Source organism: Erpetoichthys calabaricus, chromosome 15, assembly GCF_900747795.2.
Source record: "Erpetoichthys calabaricus chromosome 15, fErpCal1.3, whole genome shotgun sequence".
Taxonomy (NCBI): Eukaryota; Metazoa; Chordata; class Cladistia; order Polypteriformes; family Polypteridae; genus Erpetoichthys; species Erpetoichthys calabaricus.
Genome location: NC_041408.2, coordinates 30,653,445 through 30,677,902, shown reverse-complemented (window position 1 = coordinate 30,677,902; position 24,458 = coordinate 30,653,445). Strand labels below are relative to the sequence as shown.

Below are 24,458 nucleotides of genomic sequence, written 5' to 3'. Positions count from 1 at the left end.
AGAAATAACAAAATAATGAAATAATAAAACTAAGTTGGGTCATTTTTTATTAGAATATAGCAAGCACGTATGTGTGCTACATTGGAATTATTTAATGTTCATTTTATTCATTTTTGTAGCTTTAAGTCTCCATTATTTACTAATTGAGCACATTAATGAGCCTGTTAAAATCAGTTCTTTTTTTTGGTAAAAGAATAGAGCCCTAATAAAGTCTGTGAATAGAACTCCATTACCTCTAAATGCACCACTGGTTCCAGTCTGCATTGAATGTATACAGTGTACTCCATAATGTTTGGAACAAAGACACATTTTTCTTTGATTTACCCCTCTGCTCCACAAGTTTAAATTACAAATCAAACAATTCAGACGTAAATAAAGCGCATATTGCAGAGTTTAATGTACGGGTATTTGCATACATTTCAGTTACACTATGCAGGAATGACAACATTTTTTCTGTATGGTCTCCCCATTTCAGGGCGCCATAATGCTTAGGACACAGCAATGGTAGGTGTAGTAAAGCAGTCATATTTAGTACTTTGTCACATATCCCTTGCATGCAATGCCTTCTTGATGTCTGTGACTTTGTTGCCTTAGCAGAATGTTTAGACCATTATTTTGGTGCAGGATAAAGCACCGTTCAATGATTTTGGAAGCATTTACTGAAATTTCAGCATATAAGATGTTTCTTTACACATCGTAATTCATTATGCCACTGCTGTCAGCAGTTACGTGATCAATGAAGGTAAGTGGGCCAGTACTTTTGGCAGCCATACATGTCTAAGCCATTACTCCTACCTCCATGTTTAAAAGATAAGGTGGTATGCTGTGTACCTTGGGCAGTTCCTCTTCATCTCAATACTTTGCTCTTGCCATCACTCTCATATAGGTTCATCTTTGTCTCATCGATCTACAAGACCTTTTTCCAGAATTCTGCAGGCTCTTTTAAGGACGTTTTCACAAATTGTAATCTGGCCATCCTGTTTTTTTTGGCTAACTAGTAGTTTGCGTCTTGCAGTGTGACCTCTGTATTTCTTTTTATGAAACCTTTTGATGATGGTCTTCTCTGACACTAGCACATCTGCCTCCTGAAGACTGTTTCTGATCTGTCAGACAGGCATCTGAGGCCTTTTCTTTACCATAGTGAGGAGTCTTCTATTGTTAGCAGTGGAGGTCTAACTTGGCCTACCAGACCCTTTATGCTTACTGAGTTCACCAGTGCATTCTTTATTCTTAACGATATTCCAGACAGTTGATCAAGGTAATCCTAAGGTTTTACCACCTTTTCTAATGGTTTTTATTCTTCGTGTTCAGCTACACAATTGCTTTTTTGACTTTCATTGTCACAGCTGTTGTCCTCATGTTGAGCAGTGGCAAAAGTACTCCAAAGGTAGTCTATAGGTAGAACCAAGTCTAGGTATCTTAGGCCTGCACTAATGAAGCAATGCAACACACCTGAGGAATCACAAACACCTGTGATGCCAATTATCCCAATTATGATGGTGCCCTGAAGTGGGGGGACCGTGTAGGATAAGTGTTGTCATTTCTACATTGTGTGACAAAATTTATGCAGATCCCCTTAAATGAAAGTCTGCAATGTGCACTTTATTCATGTCTGAATTGTTTGATTTGTATTTTTAAACTGTGGATCAATGAAAAAATGTGTCTTTGTCCCAAACATTATGGAGGGCACTGTATATACCGTATATACTTGAGTATAAGTTGGGTTTTGAAACCCGAAAAATCAATCATAAAATCAGACCTCGACTTATATACCCGTTCAAAAATACGACATTTAATTTTTATTTATTTTTTTACATCTTCTTGTTTCCTCCAATCTTGCACCAGTTTCTCAGACACATCGAATTTTGCTGCAGCAGCGCAGTTACCAATTTCTTTCACCATTTAAACAACTTTTAATTTAAAACCAGCTTCATATTTTCTTGCGATCGAACGCTCCATCATAGATAAGAGATGCTCTTACGATAAAGGTATATGAGGGTGTGAGATACAAAAAACACAAATCAGTGCAAATGTCGCTTCAGAATAGTTTGGGTATTACCATATGGTCACATAGGCACAATACATAGAAAAAAAAGGCAGTTTGCTCCGTGGTTACTCTCTCAGGCGGGCGTTAGCATATTGTAATCTCTTGGACCAATAGCATGAGTTTTCCACATTCGACTTATACAACTGATATTATAAAATACCGGAAATTATACGGTAAAATCAAGCCTTGATTTATCCACGGAAGAACTTAAACATGAGTATATATAGTAGTGTGATTTTTGGCACTCAATAAAATTCAAATTAGACACCCGTACTCTATTTAATATGTATAATTTATATATTTTTTTGTATATATATTATTCAAACAAAAAAGAATAAACCATAGGTGTTGTAAATACATCGTGAGCAATAAAATTGCATTTCTTTAACACTGAGGTTATATTAAAGATTTTTTTAATCCACTGAAGAAAAGTGCTGTTACAGTTAGTAAACATACAAGTTATTCGTTTTTTGACATTTATCCAAGTGCACCAGTCTATTCTGACCGTTCATTTTCCAGTTTGCAAATGTAGAGTTTATCAATAGATAACTTTAATGAGTAACACGAAATCTGACTGATAAATGCATTTCATATCAAAAACTTGTCCCATTTATACTGACAATCAGTGTGTAGTCTTGATTTTGCTGTTCATCTTCATAGTGCTCAAACTGGGTTTTAATTGTACGTTTATTTTTCCTGATATCTATATTCTAGCTGCTCTAAATTAAAATGACTCTGAGGCTCTGGCTCTGAGGCCAGGGATCTGCACCGGCAATCAGAATGTTGCCAGTTTGAATCCCATAAACTCCAGAAGTGACTCTACTCCACTGGGCCCTTGAGCAAGGCCCTTAACCTGCAATTGCTTCATCCTGGGTATGATGTTAACCTGCATCCAGCCCTGCCAGCAGGTCCTCCAACTTACAGGGAAAGCTCAGGGGTTGGTGGCAGGATTAGCATTCCAGCCACCATAAAAAACCTCATACTGGTCCAGTGTGGTGCTGAGGTGTCACCCGCTGCACTCGGGTCCCAATCCAGGTGGTTCGTCATGTAGTGGGTGCAGCAACGTGCTGTCAGCACATGACTCCCAGCCTCTCTTTCTCTTTACTTTTCCCTATTTGTCTCATCAATATTATTAAATATGCCATCATTATAGTATATATTTAAATAACTGCATATGAAACAAGACAGTCTGGTGTTTGTAACATCCATCACAATACCCATGACAAATCCATATTTGCAACTAGTTGCAGTATTTCTCCCTGAGTAATGATTTCAGAAAATGCAAACAAAAAACTCTTTCCCACACTGCCCTTCACATCTGAAAAATGCCAAACCCCCCCACTGTTGCAACAACACATCCCACCAAAATCACCCATTCTACTTGAATTTTCTTCTTACTTCCAACTGTTTTTTTTTTCTTTACACCTTTTGTTTTTAATGAACCCACAAATCTTAGAACATAAGAAAATGTTTTGACAGGAACAAGTCATTCAGTCCAGCTTAGTCTGTCAATTTCTATTCACTCAGTGTTTCTAAAACAATGTAAAGTCAAGACATATGGTTCCCTGGGGTCTTACCTTGCAGGATATTTCTGCATAACTTGTTAATTATATTTAGAAAAATTGCAGGTATTCAGTCACATTAAATAAAAAACTGGAAATGAAGTCAGCAGATCTGTTTCATTTTGCAGACCACCAGCCATATAATATGTTAAGCACTGCATCTGTAAATAAACATGAAGAACACTAAAAAATAAACTGCCAATAGTTAGTGACATTTTAGATTACAAACATGTATCTAACATTTTATTGTTATACGGCATCATTAATAAATTATTCTGTGCTGTTTAAAGTTTTACAGTTCCAAATTGTATACTTATGTATGCCTTGTAATTTTATTTTGAAAAGTGGATTGCAATCTAAATTTCATGAAATTGTGAAGCGACAATGCAACCTAGACAGCCTTGACAAGAGTGGAGCACAATCTGGTGCATTTGGTGAAGGCTATACAGCCAAAATCTATTGTCTCTTACCTTATTTTATATTATTAAATATGAGAATAACCTTTTTCATTTTGTAGATTTCAAGTTTTTTCATTTTGCAGATTCACACAGATGTAACCTCTCGCTACTCTGTGTACTGACACAATGGACTTTTAGTTAGAATTAAGATGTTGCAAGTATTTTGTTTCAATTTCGTTACAAACATATTGTCACACGAGTGCACATGGCAGGCAGCAAAAGGGCTTGAGTAAGGGCAGTTCCAAGTCATACTGGGATGTGGCAGAGTGCACTGACTCTTTTTCTTCCTTTCCTGCAGACCATTCACTGGAGATTCCACCTGGCCCTCTTGACGTCACTTCCGGGACCGAACCTATGGAAGGAGACCTTGCTGGCTCCGGCCCCTGTGATGTCACGTCCGGGCTCGAACCTATGGCTGAAGACCTTCATGAGCCCGACTCCTTTGATCTCACTTCCTGTCTTCCCCTTTAAAAGCCTCCACCTTTTCCCTATTCCCTCAGTTCTGTTTTGGACTCGGTTTTGTGCACAGCAGTGCTATCATTTAAACAACGATTTGCAGCCAGGAAACCAAATATACGGGTGGCTGCCCCAAACCTTGCTATAGCTCTTTGTGGCTTTTGTGACAATATATACATTTTTCAAGATCTCAGTTGGTCTTGTGTAATCTGGAGGTCCCCGGCTATTTAGGGTCTTTCCATTTCCTGTGTGTGCAAAGAAATAGATTTCATAGCCTCAGCAAAGTACATCTGTGGACTGTAAAACATAAATTTTCAGGCAATGTGTTTTCTAAATTATACATTATACAGATTTAACTGACATCATCTCTGTGGCTTAAGTTGTTTATCACATATCACACTACTAAGAAAAACTGAAAGTTAAATAGACCTTCAAGGCAATACAAAAGAAATGCTTAAGATACCTAAAAATCCATATAGGCACATGGAGGAGATCTAGCATGGTGCATGTTGACTGATGTACACTCTCTTCAATGGATGTGGTTTATATTTGAAACAGCTAAAAAATGATTTGAGAAGTTCTTAGTTTTGCTTTGGATTTAGTACACTCAATTTTTTTAATTTTATGGGTGAATGCCCAGCTGACTACTTTAATTTTACCTTTAATGTGTTTAATTCTGTTCTGGAAACCAGTTGCACATAATACCATGAAAATATACATTCACTGTGCATGTGTGTTATATAACATAACATTATCTAGACTGGCTTAAATACAATTTGTGGTTACCAGGGGTCTCATTTGTAAACATGTGACTGGACTTGAGCATGAAAATATGCATACTCCAAAAATAGGACAATGTGAATTCCAAAAAAAATCTGATTGATAAAACCTGACATACATACATTTCTACACAATTTACCTTTTATAAATCACACTCATCTTTTAAATGTGTGTACATTAACATGCATTAAACCCCATCATGCTGACACCCTGAAACTACCATATATGGACCATGCTAATTGACCTCATACATATACTGTACATAATAATGTATAATTCAAAGATGTACCTGTAAGGTGAGACAATGACGACAACAGAAAAGAATGAGGTAAAAAACAAAGCCTTTGTAGTAGAGTGAGAGACAGAAGTAGATCTCTAAAGTAGAGGCATGCAAAGAACCCTTACATTTGGTGGCCCACGCACAGAAGTCACCAATAAATATATTGAACAGCAACATGTTAGAGCTGCTATGAATGCAGTGAGCTCTACCAGCCATGCCATGCCTGAAATAAAAAAAAAAAAATAATATAGGTCCAATCTCAGGTGAAGAAGAGGAGGAAAAAGCACATACAGTGCCTCCGGAAAGTATTCACAGCGCATTACTTTTTCCACATTTTGTTATGTTACAGCCTTATTCCAAAATGGATTAAATTCATTTTTTTCCTCAGAATTCTACACACAACACCCCATAATGAATGACAATGTGAAAAAAGTTTACTTGAGGTTTTTGCAAATTTATTAAAAATAAAAAAATTGAGAAAGCACATGTACATAACTTTTCACAGCTTTTGCCATGAAGCTCGAAATTGAGCTCAGGTGCATCCTGTTTCCCCTGATCATCCTTGAGATGTTTCTGCAGCTTAATTGGAGTCCACCTGTGGAAAAGTCAGTTGATTGGACATGATTTGGAAAGGCACACACCTGTCTATATAAGGTCCCACAGTTGACAGTTCATGTCAGAGCACAAACCAAGCATGAAATTTCCCATTGGGATTAATAAAGTATCTATCTATCTATCTATCTATCTATCTGAAGTCAAAGGAATTGTCTGTAGACCTCCGAGACAGGGTTGTCTTGAGACACACATCTGGGGAAGGTTACAGAAAAATTTCTGCTGCTTTGAAGGTCCCAATGAGCACAGTGGCCTCCATCATCCGTAAGTGGAAGAAGTTCGAAACCACCAGGACCCTTTCTAGAGCTGGCCGGCCATCTAAACTGAGCGATTGAGGGAGAAGGGCCTTAGTCAGGGAGGTGACCAAGAACCCGATGGTCACTCTGTCAGAGCTCCAGAAGTCCTCTGTGGAGAGAGGAGAACCTTCCAGAAGGACAACCATCTCTGCAGCAATCCACCAATCAGGCCTGTATGATAGAGTGGCCAGACGGAAGCCACTCCTTAGTAAAAGGCACATGGCAGCCTGCCTGGAGTTTGCCAAAAGGCACCTGAAGGACTCTCAGACTATGAGAAAGAAAATTCTCTGGTCTGATGAGACAAAGATTGAACTCTTTGGTGTGAATGCCAGGCATCACGTTTGGAGGAAACCAGGCACCGCGGATCACCAGGCCAATACCATCCCTACAGTGAAGCATGGTGGTGGCAGCATCATGCTGTGGGGATGTTTTTCAGCGGCAGGAACTGGGAGACTAGTCAGGATAAAGGGAAAGATGACTGCAGCAATGTACAGAGACATCCTGGATGAAAACCTGCTCCAGAGCGCTCTTGACCTCAAAGTGGGGCGACGGTTCATCTTTCAACAGGACAACGACCCTAAGCACACAGCCAAGATATCAAAGGAGTGGCTTCAGGACAACTCTGTGAATGTCCTTGAGTGGCCCAGACTTGAATCCGATTGAACATCTCTGGAGAGATCTTAAAATGGCTGTGCACCGGCGCTTCCCATCCAACCTGATGGAGCTTGAGAGGTGCTGCAAAGAGGAATGGGCGAAACTGGCCAAGGATAGGTGTGCCAAGCTTGTGGCATCATATTCAAAAAGACTTGAGGCTGTAATTGCTGCCAAAGGTGCATCGACAAAGTATTGAGCAAAGGCTGTGAATACTTATGTACATGTGATTTCTCAATTTTTCTATTTTTAATAAATTTGGAAAAATCTCAAGTAAACTTTTTTCACATTGTCATTATGGGGTGTTGTGTGTAGAATTCTGAGGAAAAAAATGAATTTAATCCATTTTGGAATAAGGCTGTAACATAACAAAATGTGGAAAAAGTGATGCGCTGCGAATACTTTTCGGATGCACTGTATGTGCTCTGCAATTTTGATATGTGAAGGGCAACTGTAATTGGAGATGCCTTATTATGTGGTATGCCAGAGCAATCCTCACGTTTGTCAATCTCATCTTGGCATCACTTGTGCATTAATGGGATGTCACTGCTTGTGTCTAACAAAAGTAGCGTCATTCTTGCTAGGTGCCCTTATTGCACTATGAGCACTGTCAATTCTAGAAGTTATGTTAGTAAAACACAGCACTGTTACAAAATGTGTTTTTATGTTGACCTGTACACTCACACCACATAGAAATTGAATGTACCGTCAGTCGGTTTATGACTTCTAGCACAATTAGGCATGACGGAGATGAATTTTGTCCAGTTGGAGACATTCTTACCTTCTCACCTTTGTTCCCTCTTCTAGGTGTCTGTTGCTAGAAAGCCAACCATTGTTAAAACCTGGGTATGTAGTCCAAATCCGGGCAGTCTGTCTTTCTAATGTTGGACCCAGTTCAGCATGAGAGAAGGACTCTTGGGAGCCTAAATCTGCTCATAAGCCAGTCGTTATTCTGGGCAAAGAAATCCTGCCAGTCCCTTAAAGCTTGTTTCCTACATATATGACCATTTGCATATTTTTCAAATAGTGCCAAACAAGCCATGTGGTGTCAAACCATTAGGTCATGAATTTCCTGCTGTTAATTTTCGAGCCAAATTAAGGATTTATTTCAATTTCTATTCATTGACATTCTCAAAGTTGCCCGTTCTTTATTAATATTTAATATAACCCCATTGTAATTTTTTGTTTCAGTTTTGCATTTTAATGAGCTTTTTCTATAGGTATTATATTTGTGGCATGCCACCATCTATAAATTGAGATTTTTCTGCCAGCGACCCCCTTGAATATAACAACCATTCAGAACTCAGCACAAAATGAGGCAATGGTCTTAACGAGACTGTCAATGAAGTATGACAGCAAAGTTGTAAATTTATTCATTTTACAGAAATAAGCAGATGACTGGAACAGACATATTGCTGGAATTCAGGGTTGGTTAACTGTTAGATCAAAGAACAGGAACAAAAACACAACACAATAAACATGGTCAAAAAGTTTAAAACTCATGAGACAACCAAGGAATAAGCAATTTAATAAAGAAAAAGGTGATCTTGACTCTAGGAAGAAAGCGGACATCATAAAAATCTGATTAAGTATTCTATAAAATTATTAAGTAGGCTCAGGTGATTGCAGCATTATTACCTTTGGCAAGCCACAGTAGATGAGGCTGACTTAGAGATATGTGGAATGATGGGCACAAATGGGCATGAGCTGTGACAGTTCAGAGGGTGCTATGTTTACATTTAAACTGCTAACAGGTAAATGGGATTCATCATTTTATTTTTATCCAAAAACTATTTTGACATTTTCTTGTTTATATAGGAAATGTGATCAACTAAAATAAATGTATAAAGTATTGATATATAAACATTGATTATCCTTGATGTTATTTAAGAATATCCATGTAGCAGATCCTTCTTTTGTTGTTTTCTCAGATTTTGCACTGTATTCACACAGAATGGGATCCGCTTGATGCTGGATTTAGCATTAGTCAGCCTTATCAACTGTTTACAGTCGAACACTCCATTAATGCAGACAAGGAGAAGATGGCTGACAGCTGCATCTATGACTGTTCTCGGAACAAAGTTCACCGCATTACTGTCACCAGTATTCCTTTGAAGTCAAGGGCAATTTGCTGTAGCCTGGACTGTACAGAAGAGAAGTTAATCCTAGGCTGTCAGGACTCCTCTCTGGTTCTTTACGATTCACATCGTCAAGTTACCCTCCTTGCTCAAGCTGATCTCTTACCCACACTAATAGAATGGCACCCGAGTGGAGCCATGTTTGTGGTTGGCAGCAGTCAGGGGGAACTTCAGTGTTTTGATGTGGCCATCGCACCTTTGAAGATACAGGTTTTGGCTGAAGATCTCAATCCCAAAGTGACCATTCAGTTCAACAAACACTTCAATGTGTCCACCAGCCTCACTCAGATTCAATGGGCTGTAGGCCAAGGACCTTCCCAAAGTGGCACACTTAATATTCATGACCTTCTCTTTCTAAGATTTGACAAAGGACCATTAGGGATGCTTTGCTTTAAACTGGGTGAGTATGGAGTTGAACAATTAAACATAATAATTTTCTATTTTTATTTACAACAAATATGTTAAATAGCATCACAGGTGGGAAATGATCTGAGGTGTCATTCCACTCTTTCAATATCTTAACAATATTGATTCAGCTTAGATGGCCCACTGTCTCTTTAGTCAATTTAAAACTCATTTTAAAAGTATAGAAATGGATAATATAAAGCTGAATGACCTTGCCAATTTCTTCTACAAAATATATTCAGTATATTCAGCTACACGCTGTATTAAAATGCATTTGTATGTTTCATTTTTTGTTTATCTCATGTCAATCAAAACAAACCATTGGAACAATATAAGTTTTTCAAATGCTGTTTCTGAATTTGTCCCTGGAATGTCAAGAATACAAATGGTATTTAGAAAAAATTTGTGGCCTTACTGACTTGGCCTCACTACATTTCCTTCTTTTTCAAACCTACCTAAAGGATACGTTTGGTATATTTTCAAGTTAAAATTGTTTTTTCATAATCATGTTATATATTATTTTCACACATGAAACTGTGTTCCAAAGTTAAGCATTTTGTTTTAATTAAAAAAATAACTAGCCTGCTTTTACATTTTACAATAGAGTTAATTGGTTCCAATTTAAAAAAAAAAAAAAGAATATCAGAATATATAATGAATGTCTCCATTTTGAAGTAGCAAAGGTTTAAATTTAAGACAGCGCACCTTCTGTATTTCTGAGGCATGCATATGACAACAAAAGTAAACTGGAAATAATGTGTTGTGTATATGTATCACAGATACTTTGTACTTTTTTCTTGCAATAAGGATATAATTCTTGCTTACTTGCAGGGCTGTCTTAATAGCATCATAGGCCCCAGGCAAAGTGGGGTGCTGGAGCCCCTGTTTTGATAGAAAACAGTACCCTACATAGACATCAGAAACATCGTCCGGTGTCTATTGTGCCCATAAATTAAGATGGCCCTGCTTTCTTGTCTGCTCGCAGTGGATGTCATGGGTGGAAGTATGACAACAACCCTGTGTCACGTTATTTTCTGCTTATTATCCTACGCTTGTTTCTGCAGTTCTGTTATTTCAGCAGTCATATTCTGCCATGGCTTGTAACCACAGACACATTTTCACTCAAAACCATATGATTATTCTTTTCTAAATGGTGTCTGCTTTTCACCTGTTTAATACTTTGCTGTTTTTTTAGGTGGCCTAAGGTGCGAGTTTCACACCAAGTGGCAGGGAGGTGATGAAGACCAAACATAAGAGTTTTATTGTAGTTTGCATAAATAACAATAAATCGGGACTTGAACTTGGAACTTCAAAAAAGTCTTTCCATGGTGTGTTATGTGCATGCATGATAAAAAAATACTGTAAAATCGAAAAATGCAGAATTCGCAATAGAGCAGTTTAAAGCACCACAAACCAATTATCAATGTTTATAACACATGATGAGACTTTCTTGCTTAGAATATGGTAAAAAAAAAAGAACAAAAGATAATGTTGTTGAGTAAGTAAACTCATTGACATTCATTGATAGCAATTAATCCATAAATACATGGGAAAACATGTAAACTCCATGCAGATCCTGGTCCTGTGGTGCAGGAATGACAGCTCTGCTCTGACATTCTGCCTATGCTAAAACATCAGTGCCAACCTTAAACTTCAACACTAAATGTGCATCTATAATGTCTGCTCAGTTCTCACACTGTATTGCAGGCTACATGTGTGCTCAATCTTTCTCTCACCAGACCACCAAAACACACGTCTGTATGTTGATACCATGCGGCAGGCAATATCTTTGTGAAATAATGAAATAAGCATTCATATAGTGAAACAGTGTCAGCGAAAGCACATAAAGTGTGACTTTTTTCAATCATTTTTGTCTAGTTGTTTACAGAACAGAGACAGCAATTCACATCTGGGCATCAATATTCAGTGTCAATAATGGGGCTTTGTGATGACTTTCCAAGGTGAATCCATTCCTCTGGCCCTGAAAAGTTTCCATGGAGGAAGACAAACAGTGAAATGAAGAGCACAGCTGGCCTCCTTTTAAAAGGGCAGAGTCTCACAAAGATGTTTCGCTTTTAGCTTTTCTTAAAATAACATGGTTGTGTTGTTTTGCAATGTGAGTGTAATCTGAGGATGTGGATCAATATTTGACAACATATTTGGCTTGGGAAATGTTTGTATTTATTAAGTTTTAATGCTTTTTTATTTTAGGACCCCAATATACATTACCTCCAATGTAAAACTCAAGGACAGGCTAGTTATTTTTTAAAATATGCTTTACTTTAGAATGCAATTCAGTGTGCCAAATTACTATATCCCATGATGTGAAGAAATAACTTGGACTTAAAAAAATACCAAACTTTTGCTTTCATCCTTTAAAGGCTTGTGGGATGGTGCCTTTCCCAGAAACACTTAGCAAGGAGGTGCAGCGGCTGGAGTTGCTGCATCATCAGTCTAGCTTCAAAGTTCAAATCCATCATCCAGTCATTCTCTGTGCAGAGTTTGCACCTTTCAGCACTGTTTAAATGGGTTGTCCCCTAATGTAACGGGGAACAGATTGAGCAAGTTTCAAAAAAATATTTTCTTACACATGTGGAAATTAGTGATATTCATTTTGGACCAACCCTTAACTGATCAGGTAATGCATACATGTGTGGAATATTGGCCTCTGTGAATGAATTAAATAACATTAGTTTTAAAAATAAATTACAATTTTCATGATAAACTAAAGATTTTGTTAGAACGAGAAAAGCTCAAGTAAATAAAAATAAGACCAAGACATAAATAATTCTTGTATTAGACCAAAATGCACATAGAAATTGCAAAGTCCAGTAACAGGCAGAGATCAGAATGCCAGTAAGGAAGAAAGAAATCTTGTGTCGAAGTCAAACATCAAAGCAGAGGACTCAGTGACTTATAAGAAGTCATGTAAAAATCGCTAAGTACAAAATTTATTTTCTTTTGTTTTTATTCCAAAACTAAGAAAATGAAACCACTTTGTCACTGTCTTAAATATGTTTTCCACGCTGATGTCATGTGTTTCACAAATGACCCATGTGACTGACAACAATAGCCATGATGATGAAATGTCCCCACAAAATGGCACTGCAATGCGAGCAAGCACAACAGTAATATTTTAAACATATGAAATACTAACAGAAAGTGAAACAAATGTATCAAGCAAAACTATGTGGTCCATAACACAAAATAATGACACTATATTATTAGTTAATTTGCAAGTGATATACCAGCATAGTGTTCTGACTGGAAAAAAATATACTATAAGGTCATGGAAGTTATTCCATACTCTGACTATTCTTGTCAGCAGCACACGGTAAAATAAAGAAACACCTGACTGCTCACTTCTCAGAAGTAAACATGATATAAATGTCTGTTAAATGATTGACATGGTAGATGGATGACGTTATTTTGAGTGGGCACATTATATATTCTTTTGAATTTTTTACATTTTTCCATTGCTTATTAACAGTTGAAAATTTCAAAAAACATAAAGCAGTACCATTTTTATTCAAAACGTTTTTCCAAAGTGTTCAGTCATAGTGCCATAGACAGCAAAACACTGATAAATGAGAAATGACAGCAGATCAGAAACAGTTGTTAAACCCTGAACAATGCCTCATTCAAATATTTTGAACTGTATTTGAGGTAATATTTGAAAGAGGAGACTTCTGGAAATGAAGTCAGAAGTTGCCATGAATCAGTCTTGTTTAAAACCACCAGGGGTCAGTTGCTTTGAGAATGTAATAAGAATGTTAAATTGGAGCGCAGTCATCAAGTTTCATCTACTCACATGGTGTGTTACCGCCATGGATGTACAGACACACACAAGCAAATGATGTAGCGGACATGCGCAAACTTTAACAGACATCACATTGAAATTTTTAAAAATAATAATGTTCTGGAATGCTTAAAATGTGTACACCAATCAATAAGATGTTGTTTAAATTTCTTCCACATTGCAAGACTTTTTCCTGTCTACAAATATCAAAGGTAAACAATTATATAATACATTATGCTTAAAATTTTATTTTTTTTACTTTCATAACACAAGACTGACACAACATCAGTATATCTCACACTACTCTGTAAGCCCACCTCTGTGTGCTGGCTTGAAATGATACTCTGTAATATCATATATCTGCTGCATTCACTAAATGTCAATTGAGGGGTTGGGAGGCTGCCTCCTGCACTGTATATAGGGCACACTTCGAGTCTGTTGCTTTTGTCCTGAGCTGCCATTGCCATGGGTCCTGAAGAGACAGATCTACATGTAAAATGTATTGCTGTTGAGCTCTCTCTCTGTGTAGTTTAAAAAGCTTACAGTGATAAAAAAAATTAAATGGTTCCTGGGCTAATGTATTTTACTTTTGACAGTGTAATACAAAAGTAGGGCACGGCTGTTTACTCAATTGTCTGTCACTATTGTGTCTGTATTGTGGCTTCAATGAGAATGCTTTTGAATAGGAACAAGATGACTTAATTTAGGCAAAGCAGACATGAAAACTCAGCTAGATTTTTGTCTTTCATTTTCCATTGAAGCCAGTTATTTTCACAAGCTGCTTATAAAACTAAGAGCGACAAAGGAGCATTCCATTACTGTTGATCCTTACCACACTTTTCATCCATTTAGTGAAACAGTTTAAGCAAGCAACAGTTTCACAACACTCTGTACACGTGACAATAATGACACTATAAACCTATAATCTGAACCTTGCAAGGATCCAGGGACTGTTCCAACAGCACAAGGCACTAATCAGTTAATCAAACTGCCAATGGCTTCCATTAATGTATTATCTACCTCTCCTGACACCCAAAGGGGGACATATAGCAAGTACTGCTTATCCAAAACAAGAAGTGGTTTTGATAAAATATATGCCAATATATTTAAGCAGCATTCAGTGTTTTGTTTGAGCTACTAGCTAAAACTATAACAGTTAACGCCACAGGTATAATCAGTAAACACATTTATATGGAGGTGTATATCATATTGCTGGGAAGACATACTTCTCTCTTATTAGTCCTACAAATTGCAGAAGTAGACTAATCTACTGCACAAGTTGCTGCTGCATCCACAGGAGGCCAATACTACAAGTGTTAGGAATGATTAGTAGTTCTAGTGACAGGCATTACAATTCAGTCTACTGTTGTGAAAGCAGGATGTGCTGATGGTGGGCATATCAAGGGATACCATATAATCTTGAAGAAACTGCAAATGGACATACATCACATAATAATGATTATGTCCATGCATATGTATGGACTGGGAAGGTGCAGTTGTAGGGACCTACATTTCACTGCAGACTTTATTGTGGGAGCATTCATTGAAAACAAAATGAAAAATCCAAATTTAAAACCACACCCTAATTCACCAGTGCTATCTTGGGACACTATTCCACATATAATTATTACAATACGTTTTAGATGACACCATTTCATCTACTACACTGGGAAACATTATTCTGTATATTATCACATTATATACCTAATGTTGTGCATGGTCTGCGTGGGTTTCCTCCGGGCGCTCCGGTTTCCTCCCACAGTCCAAAGACATGCAGGTTAGGTGGATTGGAGATTCTAAATTGGCCCTAGTGTGTGCTTGGTGTGTGGGTGTGGGTGTGTTTGTGTCTGTCCTGTGGTGGGTTGGCACCCTGCCTGGGATTGGTTCCTGCCTTGTGCCCTGTGTTGGCTGGGATTGGCTCCAGCAGACCCCCGTGACCCTGTATTCAGATTCAGCGGGTTGAAAAATGGATGGATGGATGGATGTTGTGCATGGAGGTATCCTACATAATACCTTATTAGGTTTTTTATTATTTTGGGAATTAGGGGAAAGTCTTGAACTCAAAAGCTCGATTCTGTTTGAACATGTTCGCCAGCTGTGTTCAGCATGTTCAGGGGATTTTCCAGAAGTGGTTTATTTAACAACATTTATTAAAAAATACATGTGTTTGAAGCATTGTGAGCATACAACTGAATATCGGACATCTGGATTATGCAATATGTTTTGCCGTTGTTTGCTGTTTATTCAGTGTTGGTCCCCTTTGGAGCCTGTTGTGTTAGAAATTTTGTTTTCTCTGTTTGCCATAACAACATTGAATTAAGAAATTTTCTTGCCTATGACTACAAACAACACAGGGTAAATAACAGATTAATAAATTATCATTTTTGAGAGGAGTATTCCTTTAAGATCATTGTGGTATTACCAATATGTACCACAAGGGCACTTTCTGATTTGGTAGGTCAATAAAGTATTCTTTATAGTTGCAGTCAGTCTGGATTAAGGTACTGCTAATAAAAAGAGAAAATGCAGACATAAAAAATGACCTAAACACAGCAGAATCTATTATGTTTAGTCCCTGTCGATATAGAAATGAAATACTTTCAGGTTGTGTGAAAATCAATAGGTGACTCTATTGAATAAACCTGTGATAAACAGGATTGTGGCAAAGTCTTACCAGCATCTGGCAAATGAGAAACTTTTACAGTTCCTCTAAAAGTTATAACTACGCATGGTGACCAGGAATAGGAATCAAGCCCAGTTCTGTGGCACAATCAAAGAGCAAGGCAAAGTAGTGTCAAAAAATATTTTGATACCCAGAAAAATTGCATGGGGGGGCTCGACATACAGGTATGGAAATAATTAGTTTTACATGACCATTACACTTACAATCTTAACTAAATCGGTGAAGAAGAAAAACACCAAGAATGACTCTGATTAGAGATATTAATAGAGATGGAGATGGTGACGTAATGGAATAAACTATGGAAGAAAGTGGATGGCTCAAACAGGTTGTTTCTTCTTTAGTACAGGGAGTCATCCATGAGAGCTGGGTCAAACCTGCTTTGCTGCAGCCAAGAACAGGGGAGATGGAGGGGACTAGTAAGAGCTCAGCCTGTACTGACTGGATGTGGCAGAGAGTGAGAGCCCATGAGTCCGAGTTTGGTGTTGGGGATAAAGTTTAGTCTGCTGACACAGAGCAGATGAGATAAGATGTCGCTAGAGAGGAACTACAGACTCAATGCAATTAGACATGAGGATAGAGTGAGTGGAGCGAGCACAGAGTCCCTGGTTCTTTGTTTGTCTGGTAAGCAACGATTGCTGTGACAGGGCTCCATTCATGGCATGTATGCCTGAGATATTGTGGGATGGATTGTTGCTCAGTGGGTAGACTGGATACAGCTGATTTGTAGCTACTTATCTCTTTATAAATATTTACTATATCCCTTAAAACACTATTTCTTGAAGAATGATGATGTCTACAGTGACACTTGTTTTTGTGATGAATAAACTTGCACTATTTGCACTTTTGACACCTCTAATCCTGTTCTTGTGTCACTCACTCATCGCTTGTCCATTTCAGTTCAATGAACTACCAGTTGGTGCACTCAGCATCTGTGTGTTAACATGGTGACCTCGGTCAGACTCACTAACTCTTTTATCAGTCGTATTGTACAAATGACTGAGTGACTTTGGTAGACGTCAGATCATTGCTTTCTGTAAGCCTAGGTGGCACTTTTTTTGACATATAGATATAATTGTTGCAGGAAGACGTTCATTGGTAAGAACATGGTAAGCCATGGGAACTGAAGAGATTTGGTGTCCACAGAGCATCACTGTGTCACACCTTGAACCAAGATTAGATAACTTGCATAGGTGGAAATCCATATTTTCATCATGCATGATGATATTTCCCCTTGGGAATTGCATTTGAGGTGGTGGTGTGTTAATTTCACCAGTGAATCTCAAAACTTCCTTGGAACTAATGACAACCAGACTCAAAGTCTGAGTAGTGCAATCTGCACAACAGTTTGGAACTGTGCATCACCAAAACATTGTGTGTGATGATGAGGAGGGCACATACCTGTTATAGATGGTCGCCAATGTTTCTTGTTAGGGTGTACATCAGGAAAATCTTGACCACCCATCTTAAGACTTTTAATGAAAGGCTTAGCTGGCGTCATTATGCAGCAGGACAATACTCATCAATTCATATAGATTTCATATCCTAAAAATGCCCCTGAGATATCAGCACCCTGCCCTTAGCAGATTTGCCCTTGCACTGTTTGTGAGAATGTGTTAGACAATCTGAGACAACTCTAGTCTGCTCCTTTTTTTCCACTGGCAGTCACTACTTTGAACTAGCAGTTGCAAAAAATAGGGTTAGAAATGTCGCAGTCGGTACTTTGATGTCACATAGCAGTTTGTATCACCAATTACAGCATATGGCTTTACCCAATAATAACAACTGCCACATTCTGCTCCAACATATCATTGTAATCATTTCTTATTTTCATGTCACCTCTTCCATACTAAATTGTCCTTTCAATTTAGACTACTCTTTGTGCCAAAAGCTACCCTAGTCACCTGATATTCATGAATATGAATTTTAACAAATCTCTGGCTTGAGATCCACCCCACATTGGTAAAGTTATTTTAGAGTCAAAGACAACAAGGATGTAACACCTGGTCCGGGGCCAGTCCAGTTAAATGAGACAAACTGGAAAGACAGAGCAGCTCTAAATAAAGCTTGTGTATGATGTCTTTGCACTGTGTTGGCAAAAAATTCAGAGCACCCAGCAAAACAATATTAAAAAACAGAAGGCTATAATTTTGAAATGAAACAATATATATGTATTAAAGCGCAAGTTAACTGTTTTTCCTGCTTTTGGATATCCAAGATGGAGTTTTATAGGAACGTGTTAGCATACAGAGTGGAGAACACACAGGTGTATCAGAGCCTATAATGTATTTGGGAAATTCCTTTAAAATTCTAGATTCGTTAATTAGAACGGGTTTTCAGACAAAAGTGGAAGAAAGGAATAGAATATGCATAGAAAGGGGAGAGAGGTCTCTTGTTAATATTGTAATTTATAGGCTTTGTTCTTAGTGTTTAAAATTCTAAAAAAAAAAAAAGAAATAATAAACAATCTGATTACAGAAAATGCTCTGTGCCTTTTTGGCCTCTATCACTGGCTGAAGACCAGTCGCCTTTATTGAAGTGCCACACTGAATCCTTGAACAGCAGTATTCATTTATCTCAGGCTTCTATTCTGTCTATGCTACCACTGCCGGTTTTAATTGCAGTGCAAAAATCTGAGATAGAAAAAGGCTTTGGAAAGATACTCTGACATTTTCTGAAGAAAAAAACTCACACTCAGCAATAAACGGAAAATGAGTTTGGCCTTAGCATGTGAACATTGTCATTTGTGTATTGAGGGCTGCAGCCACTGCAGTTTATTCAGCATTTATGGACGCCAGACTCTGATAAGCCCATCTTCTTAATATGTAAGCAAAGGACTAAGTTGAAAAGTAAACATATTTATGCTATACAGTCATTACATAAAATATTTTCCCAGTGTTGTTTTTTTTTCTTTTAGTCACAGATGGGAATGCAATTTTGAAATGCTGTTTAAGAATAGATTGGCAAGAATCCAGGGCTGCTTTTTTGCCACATGCAGCTATCTCATCTGGACATATATTTTACCTGGCATATGTGTGGTTTGATTTTACAATTGGTCATCTCATTAACCTAGCTGCAGCAGTGAAGGACAGTTTCAATAAATGACTCTGTTCAAATGCATCACCAACACGTTCACACCGGTGCAACATACATGCCTTTAATTCTGTCAGAAAGGCGAGACAAGTACACATTTCAACTGAATGTACAACACAAGCTGGCTTAGCGGGTTTCTTTATTTTAGGTGGATGCAGCCTGGTTTGTCATGCATGTGTAGCTGCATACAATTTACTAGAGAGGCCTCCAAAGTATGGCTTTCTGTAACTGCTTGCCTTTTATATTTTTTATTTGTTACATTCAACATTTTGCATTCATACATTGAGGAATGGCAGTTTTCCTAGTTGTAAAAAGTTGTAGCTCTGTTTTTTTTTTTTTCTTTTCTTTTCAGTCGTCTCCCTCTTGTGATTTACCTCACAGCAGTCACTTAGGAATAGCTCTGCTTTTTGCTGTGCGTCAAGAGATCAGCTGATTTATTGCTAACATTAGGGTACTCACTGGGGACTTAAGGGCCTGACTGTTAATTGCTAGCTTGTACTTTTAATTGAAACACTACATTTTTTAATCAATTAGACAATAAGTTGTCTATCCCCTTATTTAGCAGGCTCTTTGGATCTGAACCTTGCAGAAGAGGTTTGTTTGTCCAGATGGAATCATCCTGTCATTTACATTTAACCTCTCTTGACATCTTCAAATAGTGCTTGGAACTGTTTGCCATACAAAGGCTAATATATAAATAAATCCATGCTTCATTTGTACTATGCTTGGTTTCCTGCTGTGTCCACATATTGTTGTTTGCCCAATGGGCAATTGAATTGTTGTTCATGAGCTAACAAGGTTAAGTACTGTATTGATTGGTTGCTTCTTGTTACTCAGGGTGATTGAATCCCTTGGATTAGTCAACTGCTAAATAATTAACTTTTTTTTCACGACTGATCTAGTTGTTAGTGGGTTCCAGTAATGAAAAATACATGTTGATTAGCTGCTTGTTGTTCAAGGCTTTAAAGAAGCTGTGTTATGTTATTGTTCTCCTGCATTCGGGTCATGGAAAAACTGATGGGCTGAACACAGGCTCTTATGTCCAGAACACTGCACAGGCTGGTGTCTCATACCACTCTGGCAGTTTCTCACAATACAATGGCAAACGGTTAATTTTTCATCACTAACATAAGAAGAAAGCTATTTGAAATTTTTAATGCCATCTGAAAGTTCAGGTTGATTTTACAATGTTAGTGATCGTTGTAAGAAGGTTGTTCTTTCTACGACTAGAAAATGAATATGCATTTTAATATGCTGCTCATTGGTTCTAACTCTCCCAAACCATAACTGGATTAAATGGGTTCAATAATAGATGAATGGATGGATATTTTATATTCCTGTTCTTCAGAACGCTAATCCATCATATAAATGTAATAATTAGCTGGGTGGTAAAGTGGTTAATTTATATTCCGTTTTTTAGAACACTAATCCATTATATAACTGTAATCATTAGCTGGGTGGTGAATGTGGCTCTCTGTAACAGATTATGTTTTATTATTGAAAAATTGCGTCCAGTGAGTTTGGAAGGGATGACATCAGTACTACGCTATTTCTGCAAACAAAAAAAAAATTCTTCTCTAGTATGGTCCTAGTGAACAATAAAAACGCTGACCATGCATTGAAGAGAAAGAGAAGCACTTCCTTACAGCCAATTAGATATGAGGAGTCCAATATTATGTTTAGCTCTTCTGCTCAGTGCCATTGTGTGCTAATGAACAATGGGAAGCAACCCAAAGCTCGTTAAATCATGAGTAGCAGCAGGACCTAAAATGTCCATCTGACCCATTGAGGATCTTATTTCATTGTAATGTGTTAAGGTTATTGTGAATTGTAAGAAATCCCCACATGCAACTTAAGCACAATTAGATGAGAGTCACTGTTAATTGCACAAATTATCAATTTGTTTTAACTTTATTTCAAAAGGATATGAATGATTCATGCAGTTACACACACAAGGAAGACATATTTAAAATGAGGCGCTGTAAAATGAAACCATTATAATAATGATCCTGACTTTTACAGTAAAATTCCAATCAACAGGTATGTCTGTTCTCAAAATTTGTTATCACTGTTCACTTTCTTCATTGAAGATGTTTTTACCTGCCCGGATACATTGCACAAATGGTATATGTATAAATAAAAGTATCCATATCTTATACATGTCACATGAAGGATGGGAGGTAATTTAATAATTTAATCTCAGTGATTTTTTTTTCTGACAGGTGCCATGACAACAGGCCAGCTGGGGCACACTGAGCTTGTGCACCAGTGTATTCGTTATGGCCAAATTGATGAAGCTGTTAACATCTTAAGTGCCATCAATTGGAATACAATGGGGCCGGACTGCTACATCTGCCTCAGTGCCATTTTTGACCATCTTCTCCGGCAGAATCTGACAGCAGAAAGAGAAGGTGTGTACATTCTGTTGAATCTCTTTTAAAGGTCTTTCTGCTAATGAAAAGTTTCTCTTTTCTTGCTTTCTTGATCTTGTGTAAACATTCCTTCCTAACATACCACTTCAGCGTCTCGTGGGAATTGTTTTTTGAAGCTGACATTCATTTCATTAGTTTTGCCTGGTGCCTGTTCAGCAAGGATATCTCTTGGGATTCCGGCAGGTTTAAAAGCTACACTGTCACGCCAATTTATTGGAAATATCTTAGTGAATTCTGGTTGTTACCAGCTTATTTTTTCCATCTTCTTTAATAACCATCAAAGTCTTGTAGTGTTTACTTGTTTTTCTATATGCAATCTGCTCTGATCTTGAGAAACATCAAAAGATACATTTAATTTTGCTAAATGGAATTTCTGACAAGGAGAAAATTAATGTTGTTTTCTCTGCCTTCTAGCTTACCTTTTACCAAGATAAGCAATTTTTTTGTTTACTTTTTATTGGTATATTTTATGGTATTATTTGTAACTGCATCTTTTTCTGATATTTCGATTTCTGGTGTATTACATTTTAAGGAAATACCTGACATTTATTCCTATCTATAAAACTCCAAAATTGGAGGATAAAACAGCTCAGTGTTTTGAACCTTTGCCAGTCCCTAATTATGAGTTTGTTTGCTCTTTATCTTATTGGAGGCACAGTTTCATGCAGCTTTTCAATTAATACTCAGCTCAATCAGAGGACATAATGTGGTACATTAGGAGGAGTAAATAAAATGAACTAAAGTAAGAGTCACAGCCTCAGGTATACAAATTAATTTTTCCTGTTAAAGGATTACTTAATTTAATTAATGGTTTAACTTGTCACTTTGTCAACAATCTTAGAATTTTGAATAATGCAGGTATTCATTTTTCCATGAAGTTCACATTGTTTTAGTGCACAGGTGCTTATTCAGTCCTTATTATACTTTGTGTACATTTTAGCTGACATCATTAATAATTGGAGAGTTCCGTTCTTTTTTTGTGCAATTAAAGAAACATGACCTAAAAATTGCATGGCGGATGAGAGTAGTGTGACTTACCTGGATCAGTCTGTATTCATTTTAAAATATCTGTTTGAATACAGTGTATTGAAAGAGGTAGAAAAAAAAACATTGTGTAATTGAGGGGGGCATCTGATTTCAGTTTTAAATACAGTTTGTTGGCTTATTCATGTGTTCACCTAAATTTACAGTGTAAAGCAACAGCCAGCTGTAAATATAGAAGAGGAAAACAAAAAGTCTGTAAAAAGTGAAAAAAAAAACCTCAGAGCGAAGTTTATTTGTGAAAAGGAAGCCAAATTCCATTTGGTTTAGGACAACTGGCCATTTTACCACACAGTGTGGTGCAGGCTAACATCTATGGTTTTGAAGGATGACAATGAAGATCTAAAGATCAGTCGGTCACTCACGACAGTGTTCTTCAACCTTTTTGCACCTGCGGACCGGTGAAAATAGGATTAATATTTCGCGGACCAGCTGAAAGCTAAGACACAAATAAAAACCAATATAGATAGTATTTTATTATTATATAGGTATATGTTATACAGTTATACAATTACAATTTTTTAGTGCGACATCTGCTGCTGCTTCTTTGTTAGAAAATTTAATATATATACGTGGCTGCAGAGTTGTTTCTGAGGGTCGAAGCACTGCATTAACATCCATTCGATTTCTCGGTTTGGTTTTTGTTATTGACATGGCTGAAAAAGTCTTTTCGCACAAATAGTAAGTCGAAAAAATGACCAGTAATTTGATAGCTTTATAACTCAAAGATGGATATTCTTTTTCTAGTGATTTCCAAAATTGAGACAATGATTGCATTTTATGTCTGGACACCAGAGTGACATCAGAAGACAACTCGATCAGCTTTTCTTTTTCATGAGGATCAAGTGCACATGACTTCATATCTTCCAAGAATGGATTATTAATCCAGAGGTTACATTTATACCTATACTCCTATTATTTTCAGGGAAATAATTATTAAAATTTTCAGCTAATGCTCTTAAATGTTGACTTATTATGTTGAATATGACTTTCTGGTTGACATCAGCAGCAATCAAAAATTCTTCCAAAATTGGAAACATTTCTATATCTTCCTCTTGTAAGTGACTATTCTTTTTGAACGCATCCATTTTATTTCTTAAAGTAAAAATATTTGTATATGACCCCTGCAGAGAAATATTAACTTCATTGAGCAGAATTTATATGTCTGCCATGTAAGCAAGCTTTGCCAGCCATTCTTCATTCAACAAAGGCTCCAGTTCAGATTTTCGCTCTCGCAAAAATTGCTTTACTTCTTCCCTCAGTTCGAAAAGGCGTAAAAGAACCCTTCCTCTCGATAACCACCTCACTTCTGCATGGAGAAGGAGATGTTGGTGGTGTGAGTCCATCCTCTCACATAGTGTCGTGAAGAGCCTTGAGTTCATAGCTCGACTACAAATTTCATTAATAATCTTCACCGCGTCATTCTTCACAGTGTTTAGTTCAGTAGAAAGCTTCTTTGCAGCTAGGTGCTCTCGGTGGATCATACAGTAAGTGGACAAAACTTCAGGGTGCGCGACTTCTTTTATTTTCGCAACTACTCCTAAGCGACGTCCAGTCATGCTCGCAGCACCGTCAGTACACACTCCGACGCATTTGCTCCAGTCTAAGCCCTGCGCTTGAAAATACTCATCAAGAGCATTAAATATTTCTGAACCAGTGGTTCGTCCAGGTAAGTCAAGACAACAAAGAAGTTCTTCCCTTATGTCTTCATCTTCACCATACCTCATG

General features: G+C 37.4%; 1 protein-coding gene across 3 annotated transcripts in view; it reads left to right on the top strand.

Moving 5' to 3' along the window:
- Positions 1-24,458, top strand: part of wdpcp (WD repeat containing planar cell polarity effector) — a 424,187-nt gene that overhangs the window by 312,878 nt on the left and 86,851 nt on the right. For all 3 annotated transcript variants that reach the window (XR_007933616.1, XM_051919684.1, XM_028820594.2), the window contains 2 exons: positions 9,074-9,680; positions 21,480-21,668. Coding sequence is in view for 2 of the 3 variants with exons in the window: in XM_051919684.1 (XP_051775644.1) it covers positions 9,074-9,680; positions 21,480-21,668 (796 nt within the window). In the remaining variant the exon portion in view is untranslated. The remainder of the gene's footprint in view (positions 1-9,073; positions 9,681-21,479; positions 21,669-24,458) is intronic.